The sequence below is a fragment of the Castor canadensis genome, chromosome 7 (genome assembly GCF_047511655.1).
Source record: "Castor canadensis chromosome 7, mCasCan1.hap1v2, whole genome shotgun sequence".
NCBI lineage: Eukaryota > Metazoa > Chordata > Mammalia > Rodentia > Castoridae > Castor > Castor canadensis.
In genome coordinates this window covers 23,340,381-23,358,499 of record NC_133392.1, presented here as the reverse complement: position 1 = coordinate 23,358,499, position 18,119 = coordinate 23,340,381, and the positions used below count along the sequence as shown (strand labels likewise).

Below are 18,119 nucleotides of genomic sequence, written 5' to 3'. Positions count from 1 at the left end.
TTTGTTGACTAGTGTCTATGAATACAGAAGCAGCTATAGGCCAAACTGTCTTGGGCATAGATGATTTTGGCTTTTCTTTTTGCTCCTTGATTTTTGTTACTGTCTGCCTGCAGCCAAGGCTTTGTACACGTATTTAGAAACTACATGAAGCTCATACCCAGAAAATGTTTCTTTCCACCATAGAGAAGCAGTACTACAAAGCTTGAATTTGACTCCTGGCTTCACTACTTAGTAGGTAAATTATCTCTTGCCTTTCTGTACTTTGACTTTGTCGTCTATGAAATGACAATGATAATACCTACTTGTGTAAGACTACTGTGAGACCTAAATGAGATGGGCTATGTAATGCACTCACAAAGCAGTGAAAGCTTAATAATTGCTGGATATTAATGTTGCTATTATCATGTGTAAAATTTCACTGCTCCCCAGCTTCTCAGAGACATTCCTTTTCCTTATTTCTCATTGTTCATCACACACAGCATCCATGCCTACTTGTATAATCTGGAGAGTAACAGAGAAACTGAGGCTGTTTTTCAAGGAGTCAGCTGATCATTAGCACAGAATCCAAGCATCAAATGTGAGGTCCCTCGGGTTTCCTGAGGAGAGGATAGTCATCTTGGCTCCATACTCTGCCTTAGGAGACAAGAACGCCAAGGGACCAGGCCTGACAGCTGAAGACAGCGGATTCCATCCATGCTCTTGTAGTTTTGCTCATCCAAGTGAAATGAACTTACTTGATATTTTTTTCCTTCTTGATCCCAGAGGGCAAGAATTCACATATCTTTGAACCAGATTCCTTAATCTGTTTCTATATCATTTGGCCTCTTGTGAGCCTCCTGATGATCTTTGTTACATGGAAAGCAAAGTGGATCAGCTGAAGGCCTGGCCTGGGTCACTGAAATGTGTTCTTCGTCATTTGTGCAAAGATTGGAGCTGCCCAGGGGTAAAGGTTCTTTTCTCAGAGCTTACCTCTGTTTTGTTTTTAGAAAAGAAATAATTTAAATTTTGTCCTGTGATAAACATTTACTACTTCAAAAAAGGAGAATCTTCTAGGTGTCATAACTGGGTTCCTTAGGTCTCAGTGAAAGTGGCCTCCACATTTACCATGCAGGTAAGTATAGGGAAAAAAGAACTGGTCTAGAATACATCCTCTAAACATCCAAGAAAGATTTTCTGGTTTTTTTTTTTTCCCAAAGACCTAAATGTAAAGCACTGTATTTTATATGAATACCTATAATATTTAAGCTTTTATTTTGAATAAAATATACATTTAAATATAAATATAAGCTTCATTTTTACAAAGTAAACAGATCTGTTAACCACCACCCAAATCAAGTAATTGAAAATTGTCAAGACTCCCACAGTTCTCTATCATTCCCCCTCCAAAGGTAATAATTATGTTAGGTTCTTTTACCATAAATTAACATTCCTATTTTTGTAGTTCAATTAAGTGAATCATACATTATGTATTTTTTTCAATCTGACTTCTTTTTTTTAAATATCTTTTATTCATATGTGCATACAATGTTTGGGTCATTTTTCCCCTTTCCCCCCCATCCCCTCCTTCTCTCCCCCAACCCCCTCACTTCCAGGCAGAAACTGTTTTGCCCTTATCTTTAATTTTGTTGAAGAGAGAGTATAAACAATTATAAGAAGGACCAAGGGTTTTTGCTAGTTGAGATAAGGATAGCTATACAGGGAGATTCTTCGCATTGCTTTCATGTTCAATCTGCCTTCTTTAGCTCAATATTGGAGGGGAGACTCATACCTGACTTTTTGTATGTAGCTTCACTTTGTTCTCTCTCATTGTGGTATGATTTTCTATTCTATAAATATACTACGAACATTTCATTATTTATGTTTAAGTTGTTTTTAGCATAGGACTCTTATAAATAGTTACATGTATCATTTTATGTGTATTCTTGTATATGTATGTATGCATATATTTATTTTTAACTTATTTTATTATTTATATATGCATCTATGATAAATATAGTAACCTCTGCTTAATGGCAGGGGATACATTCCAAGACCTCCCGTGGATGCTTCAAACCACAGATAGAAATAAACAATATTTATGTGGTTTATATACATACTATTCTTTCTGCTATACACACATATTTATGATAACATTTAATTATAACTTAGGTACAGGAAGAGATTAACAATGACTAATAATAAGCTAAATCAACTGCCATAATATGCTATAATAAAAGTTATATAATACTGAGGATTTATTTCTGGAATTTTCCATTTAATATTTTTGAACTTTGCTTGACCATGAGTAACTAAAGTGATGGAAAGTAAAACACTACTGTATATACTCTGGAGTGAAAAGTGATGTCATAGGTTGTATATATCCCACTATCATACTTAATGTCAAGTAGGTGTCCAATGTACACATCAAAGAGTATTATTTGGGTGATTAGTTGCTCGACATTCTCAAGTACACTTGATATTATTAGTCTTTTGAAAGAAAATCTGATGGCATGCAGTAATATTTTCTTATAGTTTTAAATTGCATTACCTTGATGTATAGTGATGTTGAGAAGTGTTGCACATGCTTGTTGGCTATTTTGCTATGTTCTTTGAGAAGCCCCTATTCAAGTCATTTGTGCATTTTCTATTGAATTGCCAGTAGTTTTTATTGGTTTGTAGAATTTAATGCTTCTTTTCTAGTTATGAGTCCTTTATTGAAATTATGTGTTAATAATATCTTCTTTTCTTCTAGGGATTGCCTTTTATTTTCTAAATAGTGTCTTGAAGAAAAAAATTCTTAATTTTAATGTCATCTAACTCAATTGTATGTTTCCTTTTATTTACTGGGTTTTGTTTACTCTTTAAAAAAATGTTGACCATCCTCAAGGTCATGAAGATACCCTTCTGTATTTTTCTAGAAATTTTAGTGTTATCATTCAAAATTAGATTGATAATCCAATTAGAATTATTTTGTATACTATGTGAGCTTATCATTCAAATATTCCCTTATCAGTATTCAACATTTCAGCATCACTTATTGAGATTACAATTTCTCTACTGAAATTATATGGGCATACAGGCTCAGAAGGCCAAAAGCCACATATGTGTTTTCTCTCATATGTGGAATACAGACCTAATACAAATGTAGTAATATTATGAAAAACAGGTCATACTAAGAGGGAGGTCACATACAAGAGGGTAAAAGAAGAGTACTATGAAGATGAATATGGTTGATATTATCTCTAAACCAGAACGAATCTAGAATTCTTTATAAGAAAGGGATGAAGGTAGAATGTAAAAAAATAGAAGGGATGAAACAATTGGGGTTATAATACACATATACATGAAAATATCACAAGGAAACTCCCTGTGTAGCTACCTTTATCCCAAACAAGCAAAAATGTCATTCTTTCTTTCTTTTTTCTTCTACAAAATCAGAGAATAGGAGGGCAGAACAAGTGCTGCCCAGTTGGGGGTGTGGGTACCAGTGGGAGGGGGAAGGTGGTGGGGAAAGAGGATACGAGGGTGAATAAAGTATAAAAATTGTTTACACATGTATGTAAATGCAAAAATGGTACCTGTTGAAACCATTCCAGGAATGGGGGAGGAGGGGATAATGGAGAAAGGTGGAGGGAATGAATTCAAGTATGCTATTTTTGATACATATCAAAAATACGTATCATTTTGTACATGCCACAAAGAAATTAGTACATATTTAAAATTAGTAATTAACATAGTTTGAAAATCATACCAATGGACTAAGATAGTATCTGGAAACAGAACCACATTTATAGGGTCAGTGGATTTATGATAAAAGATCATAGCAGTTAGGTGTGAAAGCATCAACTTTCAGTGATGCTGACTGGGTATACCACAGAATAATACATAAAGTGTGGTCCTATTTGAAACAATTTTATTCAAGATGGATCATATATGTTAATATGAAAGCTAAAGAGAAAACTTGTGGTATGATAGCTTTATGATTTGGATTACACACAGATTTCAACAAGTAATCCTTTTATTACACAAAATGTAACAACGTAACTACCACTTTTCCTAATCTCTTCTCTTCTCTCCTCCTCCTTTTTCTTCATTTCTCTCTCTCTCTCTGTCTCTCTCTCTCTCTCTGTCTCTCTCTCTCTCTCTCTCTCTCTCTCTCACACACACACACACACACACACACACACACACACACATACTATCTCATGTTCTCACTCTCACTCTCTTTCTATATATATTTGGTTTTCTGCAAGCAAACCTGTCATAACCCGAGGTAGAAATCCCCGCAGAGTTTATGTATGTCAGATGTGAGCAATTCCAATTGGTCTAAATTGACTTGTATCTTTCAAGTTCCAACTGAAGAACTTTGGGGAATCTTAGTATTTGGAAGATTGGGTATGGTTAAAGGCACTCATTCAGAAGTAATAGGAAATAAAATACTAATATTTTTAATCAAATGGAACAAAACAATCCTAATTGCTTCATCTTTTCCCTTTAAGGCAAACTCCTGAGCCTGACTTTTCTTTCTCCTTACCATTGACCTAGTTTTTGCTTTTTGTTTGTTTTCTTTAAACCACAATGCCTAACCTGTGAATTTTTTAGAAATGAATATTCTTGGGCTCTACCTCAACTCAGATAATAAGTATCTTTGGGGGTATGGTCAAAAGCACTGTGTTTTAGCTGCTCTCCAGGTGATGGTTATGCATGTTAAGGACTGAGAGCCACTCAGAAAAGGAGATTGGAAGCTAATGATATGTATTTTAATCCAGGTATTATTATTAACTTTCAAAATCCCTGTTTTCACAGGATCCAGTGTAGTGTTGGCCATATATTAGATAACCATAAAAATTGAGTTGAGGAGAGGATTGCCTGATTCATTTAATACAATGCCTTTGCACATTCTAAAATATATAGTATATATTTCATTTTCTCCATTCTCTAACTAGTCAGAAATTTCAGACAAGAAAAAATTTGAAAACAATAACTGATGCTTATGATAATATTCCTGAAGTGATACCAAGATACAAGCTCTCAACTGCCAAAGATATTTTGCTCTGTGTGTTTAGATTGGCATTAATGCTTGTCCTATTGGCTTTGAACAAGAAAAGTCAAGATGTCAGTCTGAGAGAGGACAAAAAGATTAGCATCTTTTAGGTTGGTTGAGTTTGTATGTTTGCTAAATTACTCTAGTAATACCTTTAATGTATTCTGAGAAAATATTTTGCTAAACGTGCCAGCAAAGCAATGCTAAATCTAAAGAGAATCCCTGAGGAGTAAGAAAGTAGAAGAGAGGAACAACTTGCAGTAGAATGAAAGTAATTGAAGATATGTCTCAGGGAAGGTGAAATAATAATAGAAAACATTGAACTAAAAGTAGAATAAAATAACAAAAGTAGTTGGATCTAAAATTGAGAAAGTTAAAAAAGATATGCAAACAAAATCATGATTTATTAGAAGAAATCACTTGGGCTAGAAAGCAGATGTAAGATAGAGTCATTCTTACCTCTTCTAATTGCACCATGAGAGTGACATTGTGCCCTTGTTCTGCTGTCAGCTTTCCATCAGCTGTGACAATCCGGAGTCCACGAGGGGCCTTCCCTGGACACTTCTGTGATTTAGCAGTGTACCGTTCTCTCACCCCATCAGTGCAGTTGTTGGAGACCACCTTCCTATACCTATGTGGAAAAAAGCTCAAGTCACAAGCTCATTACAATGTAGATTGCTCCCAAGTTTTCAAACTATAGCCAATGCCTCGCCCTGAGGATCATCAACAATCTCATAGTCACCCAGTTTCTATGCTTTTAGGAAAATTAAGGTTAATTCATATAAAACATCTAACAGGGAGACAAATTATCAGAGCAACACATTGTATTTACACATAGCATTTTAATTGACTTCATTTATTCATTTAATCAACTGATGAATCATTTCTTCGTCTTGGAGCTATAGGAAATACACAGAGGTAAAAGACTTTGTATCTATTCTCATGAAGTTAATGATTTAGTTGAAGAGACCTAGATAATTTAGGCAATAATTCAAAGAAAATATAATTAAGAACTAGAGCGAGTAACACAGTAGTCCCTGTTGCCCACAGGGTATGTATTTAAAGACACACAGTTGATGCAGGAAATGGGAGAGAGTAATGAACCCTACAAATGCTGCTATTTCCTATACATACATATGTATATTTCCTATACATACATTATAAGTTAGCCAGAGTAAGAAATTAATAACAACTAATATAAAATAGAATACTTATAACAATATTCTGCAGTGATGTGAATGTGGTCTCTCTCTCTCTCTCTCTCTGAAAGTATCTAAGTATTCACCTTGCAATGACATGAGATGATGCAATGTCTGTATGATGAGATGTAGTCAGGTGAATGACAAGCATTGGGTCGGGCAAGATTTCATCTCACTGTTCAGGATGGAAGACACTTTACAACGTATGAATCATTCACTTATGGAATTTTTACACCTAATATTATCAGACTGAAGTTGACCATGTGTAACTGAAACTGTTGGAATGTGAAACTAGGGACTTCTTTATATATTGCAAGGGAATTTGCAATTCAAAGAAAGAAGAAATTATTTTGGATATGTAACTCTATGTTAAATCTACAGAATGCAAATCAGGCACAGTGGCTCATGCCTGTAATCCCACCTACTCAAAAGGCACATATTAGAAGGACTGCAGTTTGAGGCAATGCAGGGAAAAAGCTTGGGAGACCTCACCTCAACCAACAAATGCTATGAGCCGTGGTGTGTGCCTGCCATCGCAGATACATGAGAAGGTATAGCTGTCCAGGCCAGCCTGGACATAAACATGTGTCTATATCTCAAAAGTAACCAAAGGGGCAGTGGCTATAGAGTGCTATAATAATGGAGTATTGAAGAAAAAGTTGGCTATATTTGATAGTTTTCATTCATTATTTCATGAAAGGCCATCCTGATAAAATTATTGAAACCTTACATTAAGGATGGTCTAGTTTCAACAAACTGAGTAAATCCTTCTTACTCTTGTGCTTATTTCTTGTATTAACTTTGATAGAAAACTGTCCTAATATAATTTAGCAATGCATAGTAAATTAGAATCTGGTTTTATTATGACCAGCCACTAAGAATTTTGAAGTTCAGAGGGCAGGGAGCACCGGTCAAATGGTAGAGTGCCCCCATAGCAAGTGTGAAGACATGAGTACAAAGCCCACTACTGCCAAAAAAAAAAAAAACTTTTTTGAGAAGTTCAGTACTACCTTTTCAATTTTTTACTCTGGAATCCACAGGAACTACTTTATGTATTTATGTAATTGATTTCTCAAATCCACTTGCCTAGAGGTAGTAATAGAGCTCAAATTGGAGGCAAAGCTCCATTTTCCTCTATTCTAGATGAGAGGTGGGCAAATATTTAATATAAAGGGCCAGATGGTGAATTTTTTAGCTATGCAGGATATACACCTTTGCCATATCAACTCAATTCTGTGACTGTACCATGAAAGTGGACAGACAATACATATAAAATGGGTAAGGCTAGATTCCTATAAAACCTTACTTACAACATTGGCAGTGGGTTGCTTTTGGTCTGCAGATACTTTTCCAATTTATTGAAATCTAGCCATTGTCTTTTCCTCTGATGCTGAATTTCAAGACTGACTACATAAAAGTAGAATTGAGAAAGTCAGAAAAGATCCTAAAAAAGTGCTGTGAACACTATGGATCAGTTCAAAGTCATCTAATAGGGTAGGTGCAAGGATTAAAAGGGTTAATGTGGGTGAATTACTTAAAAATACCCTATTACTTAGCAAGTGCATGTGAAACACTGTCAGTCATCTCTCTTTAACAGTATTATTTCTCTTCCTTGTTCACAATCTTCATGGCTTCCAAATGCTCTCAAGATAAGTTGCAAATCCTCTGATCCTTCACATAAAACCCTCCCCCTGCTAGCTCATTCTACTTCTCTAAATTCTTCCTCATCAACAAACTCATTTTATTCTAGCCAAATCTTCTTTTAATACCTTTGGAAGTACTTCTTTTCTTCTGCTCTATCTCCTTCTATGTCCTCTTGCATTCCCCATCAGCCACATAAAACTTATCCACCCTTTAAGGTACAGTTTACTTCCTGCCTTCTCTAAGACATTTTCCCTGACTATGATAGTAAGGCAGTAAAAAAAAAAATCATTATTTTGAGAGTGCTTCCTGTATTCTAGTTATAGCACTAATTTCTTTACATGAATTGCCTGAATTATTTCAAAAATATTCCTAATAAGGAAGATATTGTTATTATTCCCAATATACAGAGAAGGAAGTTGAGACATATAGATGTTGATTAGGTTTCTCAAGATCCTATAGCCAGGGCCCTATACTATTTATCTTGGAATAAATCCTTTCTTTATCACTATATTGCAGTGCCCCTTTTAAATGGAATACCACTGGCTCTCCTCTAAACTCCTGAGTCTTTATGATTTATTTCACAGGAATCGTTTGCCTTGTATGATTTACTTCCTGTGTGTGACTATGTGAACTTAAAATTCTTAAGGGATTCCTTGTGCCCCAGGAAAGCAAAGTTAGGAATCAGAAGGCCCACATTTGTAGACCCATGTCAGTTTATATGTTGAAAGACCTGCATGGCAGTTTGTTATTACCACTCTCCAAACACTCCAAACCCTATCTGTGTTGGTGATTCCTATGCTTGGAGTCCTCATTTCTCCCCACATTCCAGCAACTAAGGAGTTAGCACCCAGCTTTAAGGTGGGCCTTTAAAACCCTGCTTTAGCACCAAGACCACTGCCCAATCTTATTTGTCATTGTCATGCCTGTGCATTTGAAACAGTTTTAGAAAAATCTCTTTTTTAAATGGTGTTCATGAGGGTAGGCTGTTTAAAAGAGAAAAATAAGGGCAGATAGGAGAGAGAAAAAATTGCTCAAGGTGCAGGCATTAGAGAATGGTAGCATTCTGGTACCAGCAAGGGTAGTAAGAAAATGACAGCGATACCATCCAGGATAATTATAGCATCTCAGTGAGTTGAACTGTGCATCAGAAACTGCCTGTGTGTTTCAGAGGTGAAGCACTGTGCAAATGAAAAGTGGGTTGTGATTTTTAATCACTTAACATCCAAGCACACCTGTGGATCTGTCTTGGCATACAACTATAGAAGCTGGGCTCACAACCACTACTTGCATCATCAGCTCCAGAGCATCCCTTTTGTTTGCCTCTGTTCTAACCAATCATCACCTCAGGCTTTCCTGAATTCTGCAGCAACAGGATTCTGCTTAAATCCAAAGCACAAATCTATACCCCTGGTATTCTGCCACAGAGAAGACTGTTGGTGATTTTTTAAAAATGCTCATTAAAAACAATTCTGAATCCATTTTATTTCTTGGATGAAAATGGCATCACATTAGCCCTACCAGACCTATCCCTGAAATTTAGAAGAAAATTGTGCAGAAAGACAGAGTTAATTTACTCAAGTAGGAACACACCTGCTTTTTGCATTACAGAATGGTTCTATTTTCATCTCAGCAGCTGTCCCTAGGTCTGAGTTACATAAATGAATAATGCATTTAATATGTTATTAAATGGAGCTGCTACCTCTGTAATAACAAGGCAACTTATGATTATGTTGGACCTGAGCTCTGAATATTACTGGATGCATTTAGTTGGTAAAGCATTCTTCAATCTGCCAAGAAGAAAAGTGCTTTGTAATGGCAAGGGAGTCTTTGTACAATTACTGAAAAGGAAACATTCTGCAAATGTGCCTTTGATATTACCTACAGCTCATCAGTAGACAGTGCCTTATTACTCCAACAACCCAGATTTCAGCTATTCTCTTCTTTCCTATCTTGATATGCCTCTGCCACCTCTTCCTTTTTTACCCATACCATCTTTGATTTTGTTTCTGTACTGCCTGGAAATCTTATAAAAAGATGAAGGCCATATTTTTTTCTTTGTGAGAGTAAAATTGGAAAGAAGCATTAAAAGTCTTTATATTCTGTGATTTTCTATGTAACAGTTATTTGCCACACTCCCACCAGGTATTGTGATGTGAGGGTAGCAGTGTTGGGATACAGAATTTATAATCATTTACTGTATGTCCTAAGCTCAATAGATCTCAAACCTGTCTGTCCTTTGTTTTTAAAATTTATTGTTAATTGACAAACAAAAACTGTATATTTATGTATGTTTTGATCTACATATATATTGCAGAAAGACTTAATCAAGTGAATTAGCATATCCATCACATGACCAATTTATTTTTTGTAAGAGGGAAAATATTAAAATGCATTTTAAAGAAAATTTAAAATATAAAATGTTATTACTGTGATCACCATGTAGTACAACAGATTGTTATAAACATATTCCTCCAGACTAACCAAAACTTTGTATCCTTCAGTCAGCATCTCTCACTTCACCTCCTTTCCCTTACCAGCTCAGCCTCTGGTAACCATCTTTGTACTCCAACAAATCAATTTTTAAAGATTCCACTTGTAAGTGCAATCACTTAGAGTTTGTCTTTTGTGTCTGCATTATTTCATTTGGCATAATGGTCTCCAGTTCCATCCGTGTTATCACGAATGACAGGATTTCATTCTTTTTAAAGATTTTATAGTGCTCCATCATGCATATGTATGTATACAATAACTCATTAATTCATTCACTGATTGAAGGACACTTAGGTTGCTTCCACATTTTGGTCACTGTGAATACTGCTGCAGTGAGCATTGCATCATGATTAAGTAATCGCATTTTTCCATGGCCTTTTGAAACACTTTGAGAAACTTTAAAAATATGTGGATGATCTGCCCTGTCCCTCAGAGTTCTAATTTAATGGAGAACTTTGGGCACAAGTGTATTTGTTTTGAGTTCCCCTGGTGATTATTGCTTGCAGAAGTTAAAACTCGAAATCTGAAAATAAATTGCCTGAGTTTAAATTCATGCTCTCATGAATATAAACGTGTACAATTTACCTAGCCTCTCTGATCTCTGGACTCTGCCTGTGAAATGAAGATAATTACAGAATATTTTTGTAAAGTTTTTAAAAGAACTAAATGAGATGGTGCATTTAAAAAAGGCTTAGCACAGAGTTTGGCACATTGTTTAAGAACTTAAACACTGAAATATCAAAAGTTAATAAAAACTTCAAACTTAAGCACTAAATATTAACTATTTCCTGCAAATGGAAGCTTCATGCTATTGCCCACATTATCTTAAGATCAAATGCAATTATCTCAATCTCTTTCTCAAGGTAATTGAGAACTTCCTGTTAAACTCAGGTTTAACGTAAAGGTCTATGACCTGGCCTCTATGCATTCTTTTAGTCTCAGCTCTTTATCCTCAATGTGCTTCTCGAGCTCAGGTGATTCTGAACACTGCTTGTCTTCTTTTGCCTGTGCTGTTCGTTCTATGTGGGATGTTTTTTTCTCCTGTCACACTGTGAATCATCTTTTGAAATGTCATGCTTTTCTAGCAACTTGCTGTTTCTTTCTTCTCGGTGGTTATCAAATGTAATGGCCAAGGAAGAACTGGAACGCTAGTTCTTATTATACCTCAGGTGGGTATTATTATCGCCGATGATGAGAAAAACACTTACAATGAGAAAAAGTAGTTTTATTTATTGGATTGTACTATCTGCTTTGCTTTCAAAGGAAAACCCAGCTGCTTTCTGTTTTTTAACAGTGATACTGGATTTAAGGAAGCAGGAAATGGAGCAAGCTTTAGGGACAGAGAAATAGGCCAGTTCTGGGTTCTGAGTACAGTTTCTTGCTAAGACTTAAAATATTCTTAGACCTATTACCTTAGCAATGCAGTATGCAGTGGGAAAACAGCATGTGTGCATGTTCATGGTTGTAAGTTGAAAGACCTACATAACTACAGATATCTGGCATCAGAGATCCAGGGCTATAGTAACGTTATTTAACATTTGGGACAGAAAAATCATTTCAGCACAATTTCCAGAGAAATTGTTTCTAGGAAAGCAGGGTGCATGTGTGTGTGTTGTGGGTTAAGAATGACTCATCCTCAGTGAACAGAAATTGTTCCAAACATTCAAGCTGACAGATTTCACTGGTGGCTGGATATACATGAGCAATTAGGACTCTTTATCACTAGGAACATGCAACCCAAAATGGTCACTTATGCTCTAATTGGGATCCCATGGGCAAGGTATACTTAAAGGCAGCAATGTGCCCATAAATCAACAATAATCTTATGTAGCAACCATCACCTCAGTATTCAGAAAGAATGGGATTTTGTGGCTGACAAAGGAGGTTTTCTCTTCAAGACAAGAGTTCTCTAGACTTTTCTCTTAATTTGGGTAGGCAGACTAAGGGTTTCGTGGTGGGGTGGGGGGTTGGCATGAGACAGAAGACCAGAACCAGGTAGAGAGAATAAAGCTTTTCTTCCATTAATCAGAATGTAAGCACAAGTCACTTAATTTGAATAGTAAATTGAATATGTTTTCATATTGAAAACAAGCTTGATGAAATGGGACATATGGTCACACTTAACTAAATGACTTAATATAAAGTATTATGACAATGGCTCATACAATCCACAATTTGAGTCCACTCATTGTACAACTAAATTATGTGAAGATTTTTTCCCTTCTTTTGAGCACCTGCAGTCTAAGAAATCCTATATTGAATCATATCAGTTGATCATGGCAATGTCAGAGCTTGAAGATATCTTAAAGACTGATTCCATGCAATCCTTTCATTTTGCACAGCAGGAAAAGGAGACGCAGTTTACAGAGTTGCCCAATGTCACACAAGGAATGATTCACCATTTGTAGTGTCTGGACTAATTTTTTCTCTTGCAACAATATCAGAACACCTGTATGGGAATCACTAACTTCATGCTGTTAATGTGGATAGGAACAGCCATGTGAGGAAGTGAGTCTCCAGGCAGTAATATGCATCTTCTTCATTACCAAATACGTATGCCATTGTATGAAAAGATGAAAAACTTTATCTAAGAGTCAACTTCACAGCAACAGACAATTATTGTATGTCTGCTGTGAAACTGCACGATTCTTGGCTAGGAAACAGCTATACAGGACCCTGCAGTGATGAGTCTGTAAATAATGCAAGTGGTTTCCTTTCTGTGGACTTTAAACACATGCACCACTTTTAAGGCCAATTATTTTCCTTGATGCCTACTGACAGATGTCATTGAGAGGAGTCAGGCAGAACATGAAAATCCACATGGGGCACCTAAAATACAATCACCTGGGAAAAGCTTACAGCCCCCAAACATTCTAGAAATAGCAATTCTGGGGGAATCACAGGTTAGTCAACGTCTGTGTTTCTATGGCTGATGAAGAAAGGAACATAGCTATAAAAAGCTGTTTTAAAACACTCAAAAATGTATGTTGTTAATAGGTGAATTATTATTTTTCCAGATTTTATATATGTATTTTATGTTTGTACACACTACATAATTTTATATAGATAGTGAACTTATGCTGTTTTTAAAATAATTGTGCTACTTGAGTAAAAATTCCTATTTTATATTAGGAAACTAACCCTGAAGAATAGTAAGAGTTGTCTTTTAACATTCTTCCATGAGGGACTAATGGCACTTGAAAAGAAACTCCATAGATAGAAATTGCTATACACATTTTTAAAAACACATCTAGAAATGTCTAACTTAATAGCAAGAAGAAATCTGCCTCTTGAGAAAATTATCTGGGTTTTTTTTTTTTAGAATAAACCAACCCAAAGTCACTTGATTTTATACCTACAGAATATTTTACTGAAGCAATGTCCTACTTAATTAGGCAACTTAAATTTGCAGTATGTCCACTGGTTCTGAAAAAGCATAAACAAAATATAATCATATATAAGCATAACTCAATAGATTTGTGTTTTTGTAAACTGAGATATGTATAGATACTGATGGAGAACCAGAGAGTGGAATTTGGGGTTCTTTTAGCATTAACATGCAATAAAATATACAAATGCACATTGTTTTTATTTTATCTGTGCAAAAGGAACTTGTTCAGTAGTCAGGTAAATAACTTACCCAGGTTAAGTGGCATAAAGTGGGAGACGTGCTTCTGTTACTTTCTAATTATTTGACTTTATGAGACTATAGAGGTTATTATTTCTGTCTTATAGATGAGAAAACAGGGGCTGAGATTAAATATGTTATAGATACCATCCAGGATAATTATAGCATCTAAAATTTCAGTGACTATTAATCATATGACTACCAATGAATGTCTAGATTATAGATTCATAATAAAAGAAAGTTTTCCTCTCTTTTCTTCACTCTAAGAAGCCCTTAAATAATAACTGTCAATAGTATCTATTGTTGTAAAGAAATCAGCAAGTTCTGGGCATGGTACTATATGCATTCACATCCTGAAGGCAAATAGCAAAATTTTATAGGGTAAGAAACTGGGGCTCAAAGAGACAAAGTCTCTCGCTAAAGATAATGGTAAATGGCAAACATTGTATTGGAAACTCTTATTTGTTCCATTTCAAAATACTTCTCCTTTTCAGCAAACAAAACATCCTCAATTGCACTTCATTCTTGATCCATGATAGGTGCACATGCAGGTGCATACACACCACACACACACACACACACACACACACACACACATACACCAATATTAGCCTCCTTGCTTTTCATTTGGACATGAAAGGCAAAAGGTGAAAGAGGCAGAGAGCTGCCAGAGGAAAACACAGCAAGACTCTGCTCACAGCTGCTCCAGGTGTGGGCAACAGAAACCCTGACATCTCTGAACTAAGGAGCAAGGGTGGAGGACACCGAGAGACTCATTCTGCACATACTTATTTCTTATTCCAACCATCTTCTCTAAATCGTACTAAACAACCAAAACAAAAACTGTGAAACCATTCACTTCTACACAGTGAAGCAGATAAAAATATTTTGGTACCTCCTCAAAAAATCACATTTCTGTTTGGCATGATAGTAGCCCATGCTAGAATTTTTCCATCATGGTAAAGTAGGTAAACCTGAGAATACTGCTACAGACACGGAATAACAAGCTGATTATAAAAGCAAATACAACCATTTATACAGTGAGTCATTTTAAAGTAAATAAGTAAAAGGAAGGAAGGTGTTTCTGTCTGCTTCCACCTAAGCTCCTAGAAAGGTCATGCTGCCTAGTCTGCTAGCTACCTTGACTGACATAAACCTTTGTTTGGTAGACCCTATTCAACCTGTATTCTGATGCAGGTTGCAACATGTGTTATGCATAAGGATAGTCAGGCAAGCGAGACACATACAGAGAAGCATACAGGCATGCACTCACTCACCAGCCATCCTGACAGTTGTGACTTGCCTCTGAACTTTATCCCAGTCCTGAGGCTGAAGCAGGTTCTATTCTGACTTAGAGTGAGGTGCCCATGAATGGGTTAAAGTTGGCACTGGAGAGATTTAGGGTACAATTTGGTTACTTAAGCTTTGGCCGGGCTTGTCCTTGACAAAACAACCAGTGTGCCCCTGTCGCCAATGTCATTTCTTCTTCTTTTTGCTTGAAATGAACTTTCTCACCTTTTTAATTTGGAAAAAAATCCTACTTCCCCTTCCCATCAGTTTGCCCTTACAGACTCCATTGACATTTTGTTTTAAATAAGATAGCAGTTAATTCAAGCGAATCCCTACTTTGTGGGCCCCATTTCACTGAGTGAGCAGGAGGCTTGTGTTGTAACCCTTTTGGAGGAGATACTGGCAATAGCTGATACACAAGTCTAAGAAGAAACCAGTAGCAGAGTGGAATTTGCTTTTCTAAGCAAGTAGAAACACCTCCACAACTGCCAAAAGAAAGTCTAATTATCTTTGTGTGTTTTTAATAATTAGCAATATGCTATGAGAATGCTAATTGTAGCTTTGTTTATAGTGGCAGAAAACATCCCAGAATAATCAAAATGTCCAAGAAAGAGGATGATTAAATAATTCCATAAAACTTAATGCTATGGAATAAAAGGAAATGAGATGGAAAGTAGTCTTATATATTTTGACTTGGAAAGATGCTTAAGATATACTTTTGAGTGAAAAGGCAATTAGAACAGTAGACTCTATGAGGAAGTGTTGAGATATTGTGATTATTAAACATACAAAGCAAACTTCCAGATTAACTTTATATATTTTTTCTTGGCATAAATAATCCCTGGAAAATGCAAAGAAAAGGGTTTGGTAGCATACATACAAAACAGATTATAGTTGTGTTGACAAAAGTGTCATAACTGGGGTGATTGTCTAGATTGGGATTTTAAACATATAAAACATATCTACATATTTTTTTTGCTACTAAATATTTTATGCAAAAAGATAAATGTTAAATGGCAGCATTGTAGTGACAACATTAAATTCTGAATCTGTGCTTATGAAATACCACTGAGTCAACACATAGTCAAAGGACAGCAAGTTTGACACACTGGAGTGACACTAAGAAAAGCAGAAAGTTCTTCAACTACATTTCACCTATTGCCAGTTCTTGAGTTGGCTGCAGACACTGTAAATGTCAATTCAGTGGTTATGGTGTGAGGCCTTCTTTGAGACAATTTTAGGCCCTTGTCCCAGCCACAGGTTTTCTTGTTCCTAATGCAAAACGTGTGGTTCAGACAATGTGCTGACCATTGGAGTTACTATTTACACCTCTCCTTCTGACTTTTGCCTGTAGGACCCTATTTGGTTGGTCACTCTTCCACCTATTAACCTTTCTTATGAGTTCAGAACAGTTATCATACTTGCCCATAGATGGTGTTTGTAACATATTTTTTTCTACACAAACTCATAAACTGATACTAATACTTTTGTGCAAAATGTGTGAAGGGTATGGACAAAAATGTGATAAAAATTTCCACAAACCTCGTTTGGAGTCAGATGCTGTCATGATACCTAGTGATATGAACACACTGCTGAGTGGAGTTCAAGTCTAGCAGGAAGTGTTGTGATATTGTGATTTCTGAGCATAAGAAATGCATGTCACGTTTTCTATTGTAATTTTAATTTTATAGAGCATAGATGATAAGTCATTCTGAATAGAAAATTATGAATTGATCATCCAATGTTTTTTTTATATTAGGATTTACAAAATCTTCTCTCTCATTTTTTTGTTTCTCTCTTGTTTTGATTTGGGGGGCTCTCACTATGTTGACCAAGCCTCCTCACTATGTTGACGAACTCTGGGACTCAGTCAGTCCTCCTCTCTCAGCCACTCAATTATCTGGGTCTACAGGCACACACCATCGTGCCCTGCTACTAAATCCCAATAAACTGAAAAGTGAGGGGCATTCTGTCTTATTCCTGTGATTTGTGTGAATAATTTTGACCATTTGTGCTTCATCTTCCTCTCATCAATGCCAAAGAGAGAACAGTACAACTTCCTAGTCTTAATTGGTGGGAAAAAAATCAACTCTTAAACTAGTTTTAGAGGTGTGCAGTTACATTTACAATGTCTATCTATGTTGGTACATAGTAAATAATAAAACCCTTATTTTTTCATTTCTTCTCCATTAGGTTTATCAGATCTTTTTATTTCCCACCCCCATGGTAGTACATGTTGAAGACCTCACTGACCCATTGCTGCAAAAATGTTATTTTTACTTTCTTCAGATTTTATGTCATTGTTCAAAAACATCATAGCTCATTCCATCACTCAAAGGTTCTAGAAGTTCCTAACATCAGAGACAGGAGTGTAGAAGTCTATTTCTATGTCTTTTATCTCTTTAAAAAAAGTGCATATTATTTAGTAATTCTTTTTAATTAAAAAGATTAAAAATTTCAACAATAGAAGTACATAAATGGAAATTTTGCTTCCATTTTTTTTTCTTCATCTTCTTCTTTGCATAGCTTGGGATTGAACCTAGAGCCTAGGCTTATGTTAGGCAAGCACTCTACTTCTAAGCTACATACCTAGCTTAGAAATTTCACCTTTTACAGTGTATTCTGTATTATAGTTGACATGAGAAATGAGTAAAAGGCTTGGTAAAACAGAACTGGTTTACTGATGAAATCCTAACTTACCCTTCCTTCCTTCCCTTACCCTTTTCTTCCTTTATTTTTAACTTTTTAATATCAGAATTCTCAAGTATTGATGAATAAGAGAAAGTAGTATAAAAAACCCCTATGCACTCATCAACTCATATCTAATAAGTATAACACTATATTT

General features: G+C 35.7%; 1 protein-coding gene across 5 annotated transcripts in view; it reads right to left on the bottom strand.

The window, feature by feature from the left end:
* The window catches only part of Sorcs1 (sortilin related VPS10 domain containing receptor 1), a 484,666-nt gene that overhangs the window by 69,502 nt on the left and 397,045 nt on the right, over nt 1-18,119 (bottom strand). For all 5 annotated transcript variants that reach the window (XM_074078345.1, XM_074078344.1, XM_074078347.1 and 2 more), the window contains exon 18: nt 5,483-5,654. In XM_074078345.1, coding sequence (XP_073934446.1) covers nt 5,483-5,654 — 172 coding nt within the window. The remainder of the gene's footprint in view (nt 1-5,482; nt 5,655-18,119) is intronic.